The 18,860-nt window shown below is 32.0% G+C and overlaps 1 protein-coding gene across 2 annotated transcripts; it reads left to right on the top strand.

Moving 5' to 3' along the window:
- Positions 1-375: 375 nt before the first annotated feature.
- LOC110647111 (protein DETOXIFICATION 16) lies at positions 376-3,344 on the top strand. 2 transcript variants are annotated; one of them, XM_058139385.1, is made up of 8 exons: positions 378-724; positions 1,249-1,793; positions 1,878-1,964; positions 2,145-2,201; positions 2,285-2,523; positions 2,671-2,789; positions 2,886-2,976; positions 3,117-3,344. In XM_058139385.1, the coding sequence occupies exons 1-8, from the start codon at positions 437-439 to the stop codon at positions 3,155-3,157; spliced, it is 1,467 nt and encodes a 488-aa protein (XP_057995368.1). In that variant the 5' UTR covers positions 378-436; the 3' UTR covers positions 3,158-3,344. The 2 variants fall into 2 exon arrangements, 1 of the variants encoding a protein (XP_057995368.1); XR_002493296.2 differs by lacking the exon at positions 3,117-3,344 and having other exon boundaries at positions 376-724; positions 2,285-2,444; positions 2,886-2,975.
- Positions 3,345-18,860: the final 15,516 nt, after the last annotated feature.

Consider the following 18,860-nt stretch of genomic DNA (forward strand, 5'->3'; position numbering starts at 1 on the left):
AGAAAATATATAAATAGATGCTTTGGTTAGTTTCTCAAAAAATTAAAGAATATTACATTTATATTTCTAGCTGCAAATATTATTTAAAAAAAAGGAAACTTCGTAAAAAAAAAAAAAAAAAAAAAGAAATACCTTAAACCATTCCTTTCTACACCACATCCACATGTAAATTTGGTAAGGCTTAATGACCTTGCAATATTTCCAAAAAATACACTTAAAATAAAAAATGGTGGGTACCATTTATATTAATCATTTCCTTTATTATGTGATGACAGATTTTTGTCTCGTTCTCAATTAACACAAGCATTTTTTTAATTTTTATTAACACATGTATTTGAGCATATTATACTCATCAATTACTGAATAATTTATTATATAAGCACGCTACCTCTTTCTTCTTGCATTGATCCATTGACTAAAACGGGGCCAAAGCAGAATGGAAAGAGGAGAAAAATCAAGTCTTGAATCTTCTCTGATTCCAAGCCAAGAACTTGACGAAGAAGAAGAAGAAGAAGAATTATCTAAACAAAATTGCTGCAGAGGGGATTTTATTGAAGAAGCAAAGAAGCAACTGTGGCTTGCGGGGCCACTTATAGCAGTTAGTATGCTGCAGTATTGTTTGCAATTGATATCTGTTATGTTTGTGGGGCATCTTGGTGAGCTTGCTCTTTCTAGCGCTTCCATGGCATCTTCCTTCGGTTCAGTGACTGGTTTCAGTGTATTGGTATGTATTATTTTTCATGTTCAGCAAGTACGTGGTCGGTTGGTGCACTGACTTTCCCTGGCATCCAGTATCATAAATTGTGTGGTCTCTATTGCACAAATCAATAATTTGATCATGTAACACTGTTCCAGCTAATGGGCTTTACACTTTTTGTTGGTTGGTTTTCAATTCATTGGACCTTTGTAGTTGGACAATTGGGCCTTAGTTGAATTAATTAAATTCTATCCAATTTCAGTAAGATTCAGACCAGAAACCTCTGATAATAATATCAAACCTTCAACACTTTGGAGTGTCTCAGGAAGAGTTAGTAAATGAATTGTTTGGTCTAGTTATGCAACTGTTGTTTGTTAGCATAAAATTTTGTAAACAATTATAGGTAAGAGAAGTGAGGGAGTGCTTTGAAGGTCATGTAAGACACAATAGGGTTTTATAAAACCCTTCCTTTCAATTTCTTCTTAAATTTCAGAAGTGCAAGGGTGAGAAAAAAAATTTTTGTTTTCTCTGAAACGTTCTCATTTTTATAGCTAGGGATGGGAAGTGCATTGGAGACACTTTGTGGGCAAGCCTATGGAGCAAAACAATACCACATGCTTGGAATTCACGCACAAAGGGCAATGCTAACCCTTCTAGCACTAAGCATTCCCCTGGCAATCATCTGGTTTTACACCAGCACCATTCTTATATTTGTTGGCCAAGATCACGAGATATCAACTGGAGCAGGAACATTCAATCGCTGGATGATTCCTAGCCTTTTTGCCTTTGGCTTGCTGCAATGCCTGAACAGATTTCTCCAAACCCAAAATAATGTTATTCCTATGATGGTCAGCTCTGGGATTACAGCTTCTCTGCACATTCTTATGTGTTGGGTTCTTGTTTTCAAGTCTGGACTTGGAAGCAAAGGAGCTGCCTTGGCAATTACCATTTCCTATTGGATTAACGTATTCTTATTAGCAATGTATATTAAATTCTCCCCAGCTTGCATGAAGACTTGGAGAGGGTTTTCAAGAGAAGCACTGCATGATATCCTCAGCTTTGTAAAGCTTGCAATTCCTTCAGCAATCATGATATGGTAATTGCTAATCAGAAATCAATATGAATGGATAGTTTTGTTTTAGACAGCAATTCATGCTTAAAGTAAATTAAATTTTGTTAGCTTGGAATATTGGTCTTTTGAGATGGTGGTTCTCTTGTCTGGTCTACTCCCAAATCCCAAACTGGAGACATCTGTGCTATCGATAAGGTACATACATTCCTTCCTCTTCCTTTCTCCATTTTTACTTTGTTGATTGAGCTTTGATTGCACAGCAAACATAGCCCTGGAGAGCCCATTAGTTTTCATTCTTCTCTTGAAAAATAAATTAAGGAAACAGGAAAAAAACATATCTTTATTCCTTTCTGCTTATAATCCTGTTTTTGACAGCCTTAACACATGTTGGATGGTCTACATGATCTCTGTTGGCCTTGGTAGTGCCATAAGGTCGGTCTTCCATCTTATATTCTCTTCAATTCTTCCTTTGATTTTAGTTGATGATCATCTCTCTCATTGTCTCATTGTAACAGTACAAGAGTATCAAATGAACTAGGGGCAGGGCGCCCACAAGGTGCGCGTCTGGCTCTCTGTGTCATGATCATAATAGCACTCTCAGAAGGTGCAGTGGTCGGAATCAGTACAATTTTGGTACGCAGACAATGGGGAAAGCTCTACAGCAATGAAGAAGAGGTGATCAAATATGTTGCTAAAATGATGCCTCTATTAGCACTATCTGATTTCTTGGATGGATTCCAGTGTGTGCTCTCAGGTCCTAATTTCTTATCACAAGTCAAACGGGATTGGTTAAAAGTCTAACATAATACGCTCATCCAAAATCCTTATCTATATATACTCAGGTATAGGTAAGAAGTTCATGAGAGCAATTAATAAGTACTCAATATGGTTTGATATACAGGTGCTGCTAGAGGATGTGGATGGCAAAATCTATGTGCATTTATCAACCTTGGGGCTTATTATGTTGTAGCAATTCCTTGTGCTTTGCTCTTTGCTTTTGTCTTGCATATTGGAGGCATGGTGAGTCTGTGTATCTTTCCTACACTCACATTACACTGTATTATTCTTTCTTTGGTAGATTTAGTTTATAATTAGAACAAATTGTCATGTGGTCAGGGGCTTTGGATGGGAATCATATTTGGGCTCTCAGTACAAGTTGTGGCACTTGTTACAGTAAATGCATGCACTAATTGGGATCAAGAAGTAAGTCTATATTTGACTTGGAATTTTTTTTTTAAATACCCTTCACATAAATGGGTTTTCCCTAGGAAAATATGCCTTCTCATACGATATGTAATATGTTATATAATTTTATTTTTCTTTTTTTTTTTTTATCTTTTCAAGTAGCCAAAGCCATTGATAGATTCGGAGAAACTAGCAGTGAATGATGTGAAAGTGTGAAAATATTTTTACATAAACCTGATTCACAGAATATATAGTGAAATTCACCTATTTAATAAGTGAGATTTGCATATTTGTATTTTAAATTTATGGTAACCGAATCTAAAAAAGAAAATTCTGTCTTTATAGATACTTATTTCTTAATATTCATATTATTTATTTAATATTTTGCAATGGGCAGTGCCTCCATATATCATAAAGGGCTGGGCTTGGAAAGATCTCCAGTGCTCCATTATTTAGATGGGAATAGGGATAAAATTGGCTTTCAAATGAAAACATCAAAAGAATGAAAAAAAAAAAATTATAAGGATTTTTCAAGACTAAAAAATTAGAGTAATTTTTTTTAAAATATTTTTAAGAAAATTGAAAATAAACCAATTTTTGAAGTGCAAATCTGAAAAATTAAATTTTTAAAATTTAATTAAAATTTAGAAAACATAATTTTAGTTGTTTTTCATTATTTTTCTATAATAATTGTTTTCTAACTATTTTTTAAACAGAAATAATGTCTTTTCTGAAATTAAAATTATATTATAATTTTTTATAACTAAATTAAATAATTATTTAAAAATATTTAATTACAAATAAAAAGAAATATTTAATTACAAATAAAAAGTAATCATATTATTATAAAATAAATAAATAAAACATATTAAGAAATTTTAATAGTAAAATAAGTTTTTAAATATATTTTATAATAAAATTTTTAAATTCTAAATATGTAAATATTTTTTTAATTTTTTAAATTAAAAATTATTTTTATCTGTGTGCTTTTTCATGATTTTAATTTTTATTAAAAATAAAATTTATAATTTTACCAAAAAAATTAAAAAATAATTTTTCACAAACAAACAAGCCTTTATATTGTTCAATGAGACGAGGGTACTTTGGTCTTAAGGGCGTTGAATCTTCGTTTCTGAATTAAGCTGAACCGCTGGTCGCTGGCTTCCAACCTTAGGAAATTCTCAGCATCATCATAAACGGCACCGAAGCATATTCCATAATCCCCCTCTTTCTCGGATTGAGCCAGGTGTCTGCATCCGAAGCTCAATTATTACAAGTTTGGTTTTAAGAACTAAACCGACACCTGGGGGAGTTTTTGTGGTATTCTTTTCCTTTTTTTTATTTTTATTTTTATTTTTTTTTTATTTTTATGTAGGCTTGTATTGTTTTATCTGAAGCATTCTCATTTTCTGTTTAAAAGAAACAAAAAAAACTCCACGATTATCTCCACATATTCAAGATGCCATCATTTCATTGTTTATATATTGAATTGGTGATACATATCAGTATATATTTTTAAAATATAGGTCTCATTCAATTAAAAAACTTTAAATTTAAATTATTAAAATCTTGATTAATTATTTTTAGATCTTTAAAAGTTTTGACTAGTTACAAAATTATTCATATATTTATAAATTAATTCTTAAATATTATAATTATTTATAAATAAGCCTTTATAATTTTATAAATTTCTATTTTTGTCATTATTATTTTAATAATATATAAACAATTATATATGTATATATATAAATTTTCTTGTATTATATATATTGTTGTATATAAAAAAAGAAAAATATGAATATTGATGAAAATTGTTATTAAAATAAAATTTCAAAGAATAAATTATTTTCAGATTTAAAATTAAGTTAAAAGCAATTTGATATTTTTACTAAATTTAATGAGAATTAATCGTAATTCTAATGGTAGGCACTAACTTGTAAGTTTAATAAAATGTTAATGAATTAATTGCTTGATTTTAAAACTACGTAGACTAATTTATAAGTTTAATCAAATTTTAAAAACTAAATTGCTAATAAAATAAAATTTAGAGGACTAAATTGTTTTCAAATTGAAAATAAAGTTAATAATATTTTGATTATTTTCGCTAGAATTAACGACAACTTAATTGAAATTCTAACAGCAATAACTAAATTATATGTTTGTCAAATCTTAGGGACTAAATTACTTGATTTTGAAAATATAATGACTAAATTTGTAACAACCTGATTTTTTTTAATATATATATATATATATATAGAAAATATTTTAAAATTTTTTATTTTAATTTATTACTATTTTGTTTAAGGTACTAAATTAGTATTTTCATAATAATATTTTACTTCATGAATGTTATTTTGACAAGTATTATTATTATAATTATTTTAAATTGTTAGTTGTAATAAAATAAATTAAAGTTAATTTATTAAATTAACAAAAAAATAATTTGATTTCTTTAGAGAACATTTAATTTTATTATTGTTACTAAAGTTCATTAAATTTAAAATATAGTAAAAGAATTTTCGGACTTGATTGAAAAATATGAAAAAGTTCAAGGATTGATTATGTAATTAAAAGATAAAAAAAAAACAGAGTTTTAAAATTTTGCAAACAGACCCCCCTCCCGTCTCTCTCTCTCTTCCTTCCCCTCTCCCTCTCCCTCTCCCTCTCCCTCTCCATTCACTGCGTTTCCGGCCAACCCAGTGGCTAGCGACAGTCGACAAAGGTCCGGCGGGCTTCCAGTGGTCCTCAACTGCACCAAAAACCCTCCCCTAGATGGCGAAAGGAGGCCTTAACATGCGTGCAGTCGCGTCCTTTCAGGCAGTTTCCGCGAGGAGTTCCGGCCAGTGGAGGGTGGCTCTCGACTCCTGGGACCATAATAGTATATGATATATGCATTCTAATTGGATAATGTGAAAAGTGAGATCATAATAGTAATTAAGCCGACTACTAAATCTTTCAAACAAATGATTAAGTTATAAATGGTATAATTAATGTAATTATATCATGGGCCTTCCATTGAGGTAATTATTTTAAGAAATTTTAAATACTTGCATATGATGCAATTAATTTAAGAGATTTTCTTAAGAATAATTGTTAAGCATGAGATGTTGTTAATATATAAATAGTTTGGTATCCAATAATGGATGTGCCTGAGGACATTAAAATTATTTACATGTTTACTGGCTCAATGGGATCAACTTAACTAATGCAAAATAAGTCAATGATTGAACCTCACATGAGATGTGATGGGCAAGGAGTTGCTCACTTACAGTTTATTGTAATTTCAATAATGGATGTGTCTGAGGATGACCAATATGACTATAAAAATTTAATCACCCACTAGAAATCCATCCAACTAAGATTTTCGTTTCCTACTTTGGAAGTGTAGGATTCGCTAAGTTAGTGGGAGGACCAATTTGATTAAAAGACCATAATCATTTTGGTTAATTACTTGATATATTTACTAATTAATCTAGTTATTTTCTGCAGTTATTCTTCTGATAGTAACGAGCACACAACAACCACCACCATCTAATATCCTTGCAAGCATACTTGATCATAATAGGTTGACGAGACCTAATCTTTCTGATTGGCTAAGAAATTTAAAACTTGTCCTAAACCTAGAATGTATTGGATATGTTCTAGACTCAAAGGTTCCTGGTCCCTTACCTCCAGAGGCCAGTCAAGAGGAACATGATACTTTGGACAAGTGGAAGGAGCATGATATAAGAGCTAAGTGTTACATGTTTGCTTCTATGAGTAATGAGTTACAGAAGCAACATGAAAATATGCAATATGCAAGTGAGATCCTCCTTCACCTGCAAGAGTTGTATGGTGAGCACAGCAGGAATGCTAGGTATGAGATATCTAGACAGCTATTCTACATGAGGATTTCTGAGGGATAGAATATTAGGGATCATGTCCACAAGATGATTCGGCTTGTGGAGCAGCTGGAACATCTTAACTTTCACATGGATTTCCAACTACAGACGGATTTGATCCTTCAGTCCGTTCCTGAGTCATTTGGGAATTTTGTGATAAATTTTTATATGACTAAGCAGGAATACACCTTGGCTGCTTTACTTAACATGCTTGTTATTACCCAAAAAAATATGTCGGGCAATAAAGGAAAAGAGGTAGCTTTGATTGCATATTCTTCTGCTGGAAAGTCCAAAAAGAAGAAGGGCAATAAGAAAAAAAAACCTCAAGTTCCAGGACCTTCCAAGAAGATAGCTAAACAGAAAGGGAAGACCAAAGCTGATGGAGGCAAACAAAAGTGTTTCCACTGCCATAAGGATGGGCACTGGAAATGAAACTGTCCAGAGTATCTTGCTTCTCTAAAGGACAAGAAGGATACACCTTCAGAAGGTATGTCTATATCTTATTATTTAGATGCTGATGATGCTCATAGTTCATCTATAGCTTGGGTTTTAGATACTAGTGCCAATTTTCACATTTCTTATTATATGCAGGAACTAGCAAACAGTAGCATCTTGCGTTCTCGAGATGTTAAACTCCGAATTGGCGATGGCTCAACTGTTGAAGCTTTAGCCATAGGATCTAAATCTTTTTACATGTCTGGACATGTTTTGTATTGAAGTAATATTTTGTATGTACTTGATGCTTTTAAGAACATCATTTCTATATCTAGTTTGACTAGAAATGGCTATAAATTTCAGTTCACAGATGATGTTTGCAATATTTATTTTGGAAATAAATATGTTAGCTCGGGTTATATGCATGATGGTCTTTATTATTTGGATAATAATGATAAACACAAATTGAATGCAAGCAATCTAAAAGAATGCAATGCCATGATGAAAATCAACTCAAGTTCAAAATATATTTGGCACTTAAGGTTAGGTCATGTTATAGAAGATAGAATTGCAAAACTGGAGAAAATGGAGATTTTATCCTCATTGGGTTCTGAACCTACTCCAACTTGTGAATCCTGCCTTCAAGGCAAAATGACTAGATCACCCTTTGTTAGACAAGGACTAAGAGCTGAAAATATTTTGAAGCTAATACATAGTGATGTATGTGGTCCATTTAAAGAAATGGCTAGAGGCGGATTTTATTACTTTATTACCTTTACTGATGATAAATCAAGATTTGGATATTTGTATTTGATAAAATACAAACATGAATCATTTGAAAAGTTCAAAGAATTTAAATCTGAAGTAGAAAATTAAACAAGAAAAAGTATTAAAGCTCTTCGATCAGATCGTGGAGGTGAATACTTGAGTACTGAATTTTATAAATACTTAAAAGAGTATGGCATTGTTTCCCAGCTGAATCCTCTAGGAACGTCACAGTTGAATGGTATATCTAAAAGGAGAAATCGTACCCTATTAGACATGGTACGTAGTATGATGAGCTATACTAATATGTCAATCTCCTTTTGGGGATTTACATTAGAATCAGCTTTGTATATTCTGAATAGGATTCCATCAAAATCAATTTCTTCCACACTTTATGAGATATGGCATGGAAGAAAACTAAGTCTTAAGCATGTTAAGATTTGGGGTTGTCCAGCTTATATCAAAAAGCTGAACACTGATAAATTGGAAATCATATGAGAAAAAGGTCGATTTGTTGGATATCCAAAAGAAAGTTTTGGATATTATTTTTATTTGCCTACATCACAAAAGGTTGTGGTGAGCAGAGATGCCATATTTCTTAAACAACAATTTATTCAAGAAGGAGGCAAAGGAAGGCAAATAGAGTTAGAATTGGAGAATTCTGACTAACTAACAGATCAAATGTATATAGATCCATCTAGTCAACCTACACCTATTGATGAAACATCTACAATTATTCTTCGTAGATCAACCAGGATATCTCACCCACCAGTGAGATATGGTTTTCTTCATGAAGATGAATAAGAGTTGTTTACTCATGAAGAAGTAGATCATGGAGATGATCCACTTACCTATGAAGAAGCTATATCAGATATAGACTCTTTAAAATGGATTAAAGCTATGAAATCCGAAACTGATTCCATGAATAAGAATCAAGTTTGGGATCTTGTTGACCCACCTGAAGGTATTGTACCTATAGGAAATAAATGGGTTTTCAAGATGAAAATTGATTATGATGGAAAGGTAAAGACCTATAAAGCAAGGCTAGTAGCAAAAGGGTTTCGCCAAAGGCAAGGAATTGACTATGAGGAGACTTTCTTGCCTGTTGTCATGCTTAAATCAATTAGGATTCTATTAGCAATAGCTGCATACTATGATTATGAGATTTGGCAGATGGATGTCAAAACAGCTTTTCTCAATGGATATATTGAAGAAAACATTTTCATGGAACAACCTAGGAGTTTTGAATCCCAAGATGGTTCCAAGGTATGTAAGCTAAAGCGATCCAATTATGGGTTGAAATAACCTTCGATGAGTTGGAACATCCGTTTTAATGAAGCCATTAAGTCATTTGGTTTTATCGAAAATGTGGATGAACCATGTGTATATAAGAAGGTTAGTGATAGTGCTATCATTTTCCTTGTCTTATATGTGGATGATATTCTGTTGATAGGTAATGATATAGGTATGTTAACAGCTGTAAAGGTATGGTTGTCAAATACATTCTCCATGAAAGACTTAGGGGAGGCAACCTATATTCTTGGAATTCGCATCTATAGAGATAGAGCGAAAAGAATAATTGGCTTATCCCAAAGTCTATACTTGGAAAAGGTGTTAAAGAGGTTTAACATGCTTGACTCTAAGAGAGGATTGTTACCAGTGAGACATGGTATCCATCTTTCTAAAGAGATGTCTCCAAATACACCTGAAGAAAGAGATAAAATGGTCAGGATTCCATATACTTTGGCTATTGAAAGTTTGATGTATGCAATGATGTGTACTAGGCCGGATATTGCACATGCTGTTAGTTTAACTAGCAGGTCTCAATCCAATCCAGGTTTGGAACACTGGATAGCTGTCAAGATTATCCTTAAGTACTTGGGAAGAACTAAGGATTTATTCTTGATTTATAGGGGTGATGACTTACAATTGGATGGTTATACTGATTCTGATTTCCAATCAGATATCGATAATAGAAAGTCTACCTCTGGGTTTGTGTTCATTTATAATGGAGGTGCAGTCAGTTGGAAGAGTTCTAAATAGAGCACGACTACTGATTTCACTACAGAAGCAGAGTATATTGCTGCATCAGATGCTACAAAAGAGGCTATTTGGATATAAGGAACCCCGATCTCACCATAAATCCAAACACATAGAAAAACACTACCACATTATCAGAGAAATAGTTAGGCGAGGCAATGTAGCCATGCTGAAAATAGCATCAACTTAAAATCCAGCTGATCCATTTACGAAGCCTATGTCACAAGCTCAGTTAGACCGATATCTTGAGAAGATGAGTCTAAGATATTGTAATAAATGGCTCTAGTACTAGTGGGAGATTATTAGTAGTATGCCCTAGAGCATATCATTTAGTATGTATATTGTACATATTTTATTAATAAAAGGCAATTTTATTTTTTCATTTACATAATGTATTTATGTGTAATAGAAAATGTCCATTGATATTTTATTAGAAATTCTGTTCTTTAGTTGTTAAGAATATGAGTGACAGTATTTCTAACACAAAGTATCATAAATTGGTTCACAATCGAGGATACTTCACAATAAGGATATGATTTATCCAGAAAGATTGTAATCATGTTTGTTCTCAAGGTATTTATATGAGATATAAATAAAATGGAATGGTGAGTCTCATACCATATAACAAACACGATAGGCACTTATACATGATAAGTAGGCCGAACCAGTGACGCATATGACAAGTACATGGAATTTACTCTTGTCAATACATTGTCATATATCATATCAATGCATATAATATTTAGATATGAGATAACATAGTTATCTTGTATATAGGTGGTTTGAGTTTGATACTACTTTCATACATGTACTGTGTATGGGTATATGGGCATGTTTTGGCTCCTACTAGTTATATATAGATGTAGGTGTTGATCAATATGGAATCTGTTACCCTAAGTAAATAGGGATAAAGTCCTATGTTTATTTAATTATTCTTGATGTTTCAAGTTCCTGGCCAGGACAGACAGATTTAGTCAGAAATGAGTTTCTGATAAGAAAATCTAATTAATCAAGAACTGTAATTAAAAGAGAACATAAGGTTCATAGCAAATGGGGTTTGACATAAATCATGACTCCAGCTTGAATTGAGATTTTGTAACAGAAAGATTCTAGTGCATAGTAATAGGGGTGGCCACGGTCCGGTTTTGAACCGGAACCAGTTCGGCCAAAACTGGACCAAAATCGATCAAAACCGGAACCGGCTTTAAACCGGAACTAAACTGTCCTTCTGCGGTTTGGTTCAGGTTCATATTCTTAAGAACCGTGAACTGGCGATTCCAAACCAGATTGAACCAACGATTTCGAACCGGATTAAACCAGCAATTTAAATATAAAAAAATTCAATAAATATGTTACCCCATTCCTAATTCATTTATATATATTATTAATTCTCTACACAATTATTCTCTGTATTTTCTTCAATTCTTAATATTTTTTTTTTAATTTTTCACAAATTCTCTTAATAATTATTTTCTACACTCATTTTAATTTCCAATACTCTCTCAAATTTTCTACTTTATTATTTTATATACTTACTGAAATTTTCAATACTATCTCAATTATTTTGTTATTACTTTAAATCTCCAATAAAATTTCCAATACCCTCTATTTTAATTTTTTTTTCTCTTTTATACTTTTTAATTATCAATTATTATATAATTTTTAAAAAAAGACAAGTAATAGAACTAGAAATTTTTATTTCTTTAAATCCTAAAGGGATACATAGGCAAAATTAAGTTCATACAATTTTTGCTAATTTCTTTAAAAAAAATTGATTTCATCTCTAGTTTTTTAATTAGGTTCAAGTCTTTACTTATTAAATTTTTCTTAAAGATAAATTATTTCCTTTCTTTTTTTTTTCTTATTTTATTTTGATTGAAAGATTTCTAAGAAAAATTAAAATATTTTTATAAATATAACTTAAATGTTGAATCAGTAAAATTTTTCTCTAATTTTTTTTGTCTAAGCTATCCTTAAACCATCTCTGAACCGTTTCCAAATCGTCCTCCAAACAGTCTTGAACTGTTCTTTTTCGAACCGCCCTTCAAACCATTTTAAACCGGGGCTCAAATCGGAACCGGCGGTTCAGGAACCGTCTTCCAAATTGTCCCCTAGCGGATTGGTTCAGGTTCATAATTTCATTGAACTTAAACCGGTGGTTCAGGAACTATAACTGGCGGTTCGTGAATCGTGGCCACTCCTACATGGTAACATATAATTATAGATTCATTTAAGGTATTCCTTATTACTGATTGGGTGGCCATGGCATGCTATGCTAGGTGTTAACCATGGTCTATGAAGTGCCAAAAATGATTTAGAGAATCATTTATGGTAAGAAAAAGTTCTAATAATATTAAGAGTTGATATCATATCTTATTGTCAATTAGTGATGAGCCTAGTGAGTCACACACATACACAAGTAATCACTAAGTTAAATATGATTTAATTGATTAATTAAAGAGTTTAATTGATTAATTAAATAGGTTTGGTTTACAATTAGATTGCAAAGTCCCTAGCATGGCTTGAAACCAAATCTAGGTTATTGGATCTGTGACACCCCTTACCTGTTTACAGTATAGCCGAGCAAGATATGCCACACAGTGTACCGGAATGCCCTATTTTATCTCAATTATTTTTATCATTCCTTAACTTATTTCTTCATGGTTATGAAATGCAATTTGTGAAATTTAACTCATTTAAGTCATTTATTGAAATTATAAATTCATTTGAGGTTCCGAAAATTTTATAGAAAATCCGACAGAGTACTGGCTAAAAATGGAGAAAACAGTTATTTGGAACCTGTGAAAAACACTTCCAATATATTTCCCATCATTCTCAAACTCCATTATATCAGCATAATCTCAATATTTCACAACCATTGCTCAAAAATTCTTTTATTTGTCATTCATTCGTTTCACATGATAATCATGCACAAATCATACACAAATACTCAATTTTCATTTATAAACACAAACTACAAACATTTGCATTAATACCAACATATATTACATGAGTTTCAACTATACATGAGAAAATAAAAATTTAATTACAAAATACAAACAGTACACAATACCAAAATAGGACCTAGTGTCCTACCAATGTACTAAAGTCTATGAGGTAACACGGACGCTATGCAGAACTGTGAACGGCCTCACCCAGTCTGTGATCTACTGGGTTTTCTATCAGTCTCTCCAGAACCTACACGTGGCAAAAAGCAACGCGCTAAGCAATAATGCTTAGTGGTGCCAATAATAAAATAAAAAGAACTAAAAAGAAATGACATACAGTGTATATATTGATGTCTCATGCAGACAAATTTTTGGTAATTACTTGTAGTCTATTTATTTGGTACTTGTTACATCAATTATTTCATTAAGTTTATAAACTTCCATTTTTGATTGCTCAAGTAACCTATACTATATGACTGGACTGGATAAACTGGTAAACTAGCACTGGGTATCAAGTACCTCGGGCAGTCACACCATCGGTCACATAGTGTCTCCCGGTGTGCAACAGAACAACTAATAAGCTGTAATAAACATTAGGCACGAGGCCAAGTATCATCATAATATCAGAATGGCTAAAAGCCATAAAATCACAGAATGGCATAATGCCATATGCAGTACTACTAACTGAACTCTATTGGCATGCCAACCTATCCAAACCAATCTTACTAGGTATACTAGGGTGCATTACAAAGTTATTGATTGAATTTTTATGTTTTACATATAAAGTTACTATTCATTTTACTATTTAGGTCAAACTATTGACTTTTCAATGCATAATAGTTACATGAGTCCTAATCACATAAATTTACTATGTTTTGTTTCTCAAAAGTGTTGGCATTAGTTGTCAATCCATACTTCTAGCCAATGGAGAATAAATCAAAATTTCAATTTTTTTTTGGGAGCTAGAGTTCACTGTTCCATTAGGCCATTCTACAGTGAGAATTTGGCCAAGTGTTCTTAATCAAAGTTGTTTTTTATTGTGTCTAGTTACATTTCACTTTTTAAATCACCTCATTTGGAGTTTTCTAGCTCAAGTTATGGCCTAAATACCAGAACTGGCCGGACTGCAATTTTTCTAAAATTTATGTGCAGAATCAATTCTGGCAGTTTTGATGTCCTGACTTTGATGGATAATTTCATTTAGTTCTGGTCAGAACTTAGAGTTATAGTCTTCATGAAAGTTGTCCTAAATTGTCTAAGTTTTCCATTGATATCAAATTCAGGTCAAATGGACATTTCTACAGTGAGTTATGACCAAATGAACAAACACTATTTATTTAGTCATTTTCTAGGGACAGCTTGTTGGTCACCCGGATTGGGATAGTTTTTAGGTTAACTTAGGTTGGTTTTCTAGGCAGGGTTTCACCAAAAATGTTGCATTATGTGTCAAATTTCATCTCCAATTGGCCTACAAATCCAGTTATTACTGTCCAATCACACTGGACTCAAGTCCAATGATCCTAGCACCTTAAGGGTAGTTTACCAAATCAACTCCCATACCCTAATTCACTTCAATTTATGGTTAATTCTTACTAAATGGTTACTAATTTGCCATTAAAATGTTCATGCACCATTACAAGAACAAAACCCAAATTGTTCATAAAACCCTAAGTCCCTAATTTCTCAAATCTTGCATTATACATACAACTAAAGTTTTTATCTCACTTATATATATCAAGGGACATCCCTACATCATTTTAAGTCCATCGAAAGCCATCAAACTCATGGAAGTTCATGACTGCCGAAATTTAAAGAAACCCTAACATGTATAGTTTACTTCAAAATTTTCAATTCATTACTTAATTTGTTGTTTTAACAAGAAATAAAGATGTAAGAGAGAAAAATAAGACACTAACCTCACTTGAGAGCTTTTCAAGAGCTCTAATTCTTCCCCCTTTTCCTTTCCTTTTTGCTACCTAGGGGTTATTGAAGGTGCAAGGAAGAGTTTTAGTGAAGGAAGTGAGTGGGTTTATGGTGAAATTAAGTGGGATGTGAAGCTTGATGAAGCTTTAATGAAGATTTAGGTTAAGAGGAGGTGTTCGGCTGGTTTGAGGGAGAAGAAGGCAGATGGTGTTTTTAATTTTTTTGGTCTCAATTATCTCTTTTCATTAGTTAATTAAGTGGTTGTTTAAATGTGATTGGTGGAAATTTTTAAATGACATCATTATGATGTCAATATTAGGTATTTAATTCATTTTTTTTCTTTCTTTTTTACTCATTTTTAATTAAATTTTTAACAATATTTATTCACATTTTATGTCATAATAATAATTTATTTAACTAGACAAGTTGGCCAAAAATCATCTCTGAAGACGATATGACAAAAATGCCCTCCGTTTGGTTTATTGAGCCAAAATCGTCTATACGATCTAAAATTTTTTTTAAGTATTTTCTTGGCATTCTAATGCCATATAAACCTCAATGACTCTTCTCTGGAGTCCCAAAAATTATTTCATAAAATTTTCCCCTGGTTTAGAGCTCCTAACTGCGAAGACCGCAACTTCCCATTAGGCTACCCATCGCTAGGGCACCGGCTCATTTAACTTAGTTGTATTTTATTTCTAAAATTTTTCCTAAATTTTTCTTATCAGTATTTGATTTAATTATGGCTCCTCACTTTAGTCTAAATGTTTTTCCAGACGTTCTAGCTGTCTGGACTGACACTGGTCACCAGAATAGTAGAATGTACAGAATTGCTACAGTGGGGGTGTTACAGGATGTATAGTATAAGTTAAATTTATATTTAAAGTATTTAAATATAAATTTAATTATGAGAAATTAATTAATAGAGATTAATTAATTAATTTATATTTGATATAAATTGATTAGAAGATGAGAAATAATTATTTTGGGTTGAGAACTCAAAATTAAAACATAAGGGTAATTTGGTCATTTCACAGGGTGACATGTGGCATCATATAAGTTTTCCATTTGTCTTCCTATCATGTAAGATGATCAAAATCAAGATTAAATATAGCTTTAATACTTGGCTTAATGTGATTAGGTTAATTAAAATTAAAATGTAATCGAGTGATGACATGTGGCAAGGGTTTTAAGTGATGACCAAATTATAAAAGGGAAAAGAAAGAAAAATAAACACACTCTTCTTATTCCCTCAAGTGTGCCGCCGCCTATAGCTCTCTCTCCTCTCTTCATCTTCTCTCATCAATTCAAAGAGAATTGTCCAAATTCTTTTGAATTAAAATTGCTAGAAATTATTTCTAGTGTCCTATACACATCTACAACCTCTCTAAAGGCAAATATCTAATTTATAATTAGTTGGTAAGGCTTGAGAAGCTAGTTTAGGGGCTGTCCATTGGTGATCTTGGTGTGGATAAGCTAGAGGGACAACTCTTGGGGTCCTAGGTGTTTCACAAAGGTATCAATTACATCTACAGTGCATCAAAAGGTTAGTGCACATATTATTCTTTTAATCTAGGGTTCTAATGAATTAATTTGTTAATTCAAAAATCTTAAATGGAAAATGTAGATCCTAATACATATTAGAAGTGTTTTAATATTCAATAGAACATTGAAATCAATTAAGCACATAATGGATGTGGCATGATGCATGAAACCCTAGAAGAAATTTTTGAATTCAATATTCTAATCTAACAATTTACATGCTTTCGCTCCTTCACACGGCTGGAGCTTGACTCGCTGGGACCCGATCCTTATTATGGATAAGTCGAGGTAGGCACGACTTTGAGTTAATCTCACTGGCCCTCACATTTGGATATTAAGAGAAAGTTTGACTTTAAGTTGATCTCACTGCCAGAGGTTAGAACTAAGAGAGCTGGATAGGGGGATCAGCTCCCCATATATGTATGTGTGAGTGCTCTAGATTGCCTTGGGTGTGATTTGACTTGTTTTGCTTGGTTTGTATTAAGATGATGCATTTCATTTCTAAGGATGTATTAGAATTAGATAGTTATAGAAATTGTATGTAAAATCAATATCTTACTCTATGAGTCGAACACTCACTCCTATTCATCCTATTTTTCCAAGCTACAAGAGGAGTTTTTTTAGAGTAACTTGTTTCTTCTTCGCAAGTTTAACATCAGTTATTTATATGTTTTATTATTTTCCAAATTTAAAATCTAGAACTCCGCATGTGTTAGCAGTAGCATGGGCCTTGTTGGAGACTATGTTAACTTAAGTTTTTGATATCAATAAATGAAAATTTTTATGACATTTATATAGTTTATATTTGATTGATTTAGGGTTGAGCTGGGCTCCCCTAGTTTTAGATTTTGATAATTATCAGGTTGGGTTAACTCGAATAAAAATATAATATAATATTTTATTTTCTTTTATTTGCATGATAGGCCTCAGTTTTGGGCCCTGATTATGGATTTAGGATTAGGAAGGCTTACTACGGGCCTCAGAGGCTTTATATCGGCTCAGGTTCTAGTGCCAGTCTGGCCCATGGGTTCGAGTCGTGACAAAATTGTATATTTTGTCAAATCTCAGAGACTAATTGTAGTTTACTCAACATTTTATAAAATTATTAAAATTTTGAAATATAAGTTATTAATAAAAATATATTTTTATATAAATTATTAATTGAAAGTATTATTGTCCCTTGTAGCAACCCAAGAGGGGGGGGTGAATTGGGTGTTAATTAAAAAAAAAATTGAAGGATAGGTGGAGATTTTTAAGTGAAATGCACAAGGAAAAGGAAGGAAAGAAAGAACACAAGAGATTTTATAGATGTTCGGCTATTTCAAGTCTACGTCCTCTTCTCAAGGCCCTCCCTGAGAGTTAACTCCACTAAAATTCTTCTTTGGGTGAAGAATAAGCCCATTACAATTACCATAAGAGCCCTTATTCTTTTACAAGTCCCTTTGCACTCAAGAACAATTTAATGCTCTATTACACTCAAGTTACAATAAATATTCACAACAACCTTGAATAAACTCTCAGAATAAAGAAATACAGCTCAAACTATCAAGCTCTCAACAATCAATTATGGTAGCCCAAGATATAAAGAGAGAGATGAAAAAATTCTTTTAAATACAATAAATTCTCAAATAAATAGTAGTTGTCTTTTTTCTCCAGTCATAAATGGTCTCTATTTATAGTTTTGGAAAGAAAATGACTATTGATGGTGCATTAAATATAAAAATAGCCATTCAACCATCAAAAATCATGTTTTATCGAGTTGTAGAAATCCAGATTCGGCTACCGAAATCCTTTACTTTGGTTGTCGAAGGTTGGGGCTTCAAAAAACATCATTTAAAAAGTGAATTTCGACTTCCGAAGTGATCTCTAGACAAAAAGGGCATTTAGACTTTAAAAATTCAAAAATCATCATTTAAAGAGTGAACTTCGGCTATCAAAGTTTCCAACTTCGGTTGCCGAAGTGCTTTCGGGACAAAAAGGCTTAAAAAGGTACTTAAACTTTAAAAACTCATAATTTTTTGATCCAAACTCAGATTTTCGATCTGTTTAAACCGTTGTAAAGCTAATTTGATAAACTTTCAATTAAAAAACTTTCAAAAACAAATTTACATTTCTCAAAAGTGAACATTTCATTTTACTCTCCTTTGGTTAAGAAAAAGTTAAAAATAGAGACACTCAGAAATTTAGAGAAACCTAGACTTGAGTCATCATAACCAACTAATTCATATTCATAAGATAAAAGAAAAAATTTACATTTTAGTGTCTCATTGATATTTGCTTTAATTTCTTACTCTCTTTCAATCTTGATTTGAAGTAATTTCTCAATTTTAAACTTGGGACCTGCAATCTTAACATAAACACTTTTAAGGTAT

Source organism: Hevea brasiliensis, chromosome 17 (genome assembly GCF_030052815.1).
Source record: "Hevea brasiliensis isolate MT/VB/25A 57/8 chromosome 17, ASM3005281v1, whole genome shotgun sequence".
In the NCBI taxonomy this organism is placed as follows: Eukaryota; Viridiplantae; Streptophyta; class Magnoliopsida; order Malpighiales; family Euphorbiaceae; genus Hevea; species Hevea brasiliensis.

What these genes read in the sequence shown, in the direction of transcription:
- LOC110647111 (XM_058139385.1), top strand. Translation starts at nt 437, where the DNA reads ATGGAAAGAGGAGAAAAATCAAGTCTTGAATCTTCTCTGATTCCAAGC. An exon ending in CCTTCAGCAATCATGATATG is followed by an intron (nt 1,794 to 1,877) that starts GTAATTGCTAAT and finishes AAATTTTGTTAG; the next exon opens with CTTGGAATATTGGTCTTTTG. An exon ending in ACATCTGTGCTATCGATAAG is followed by an intron (nt 1,965 to 2,144) that starts GTACATACATTC and finishes TGTTTTTGACAG; the next exon opens with CCTTAACACATGTTGGATGG.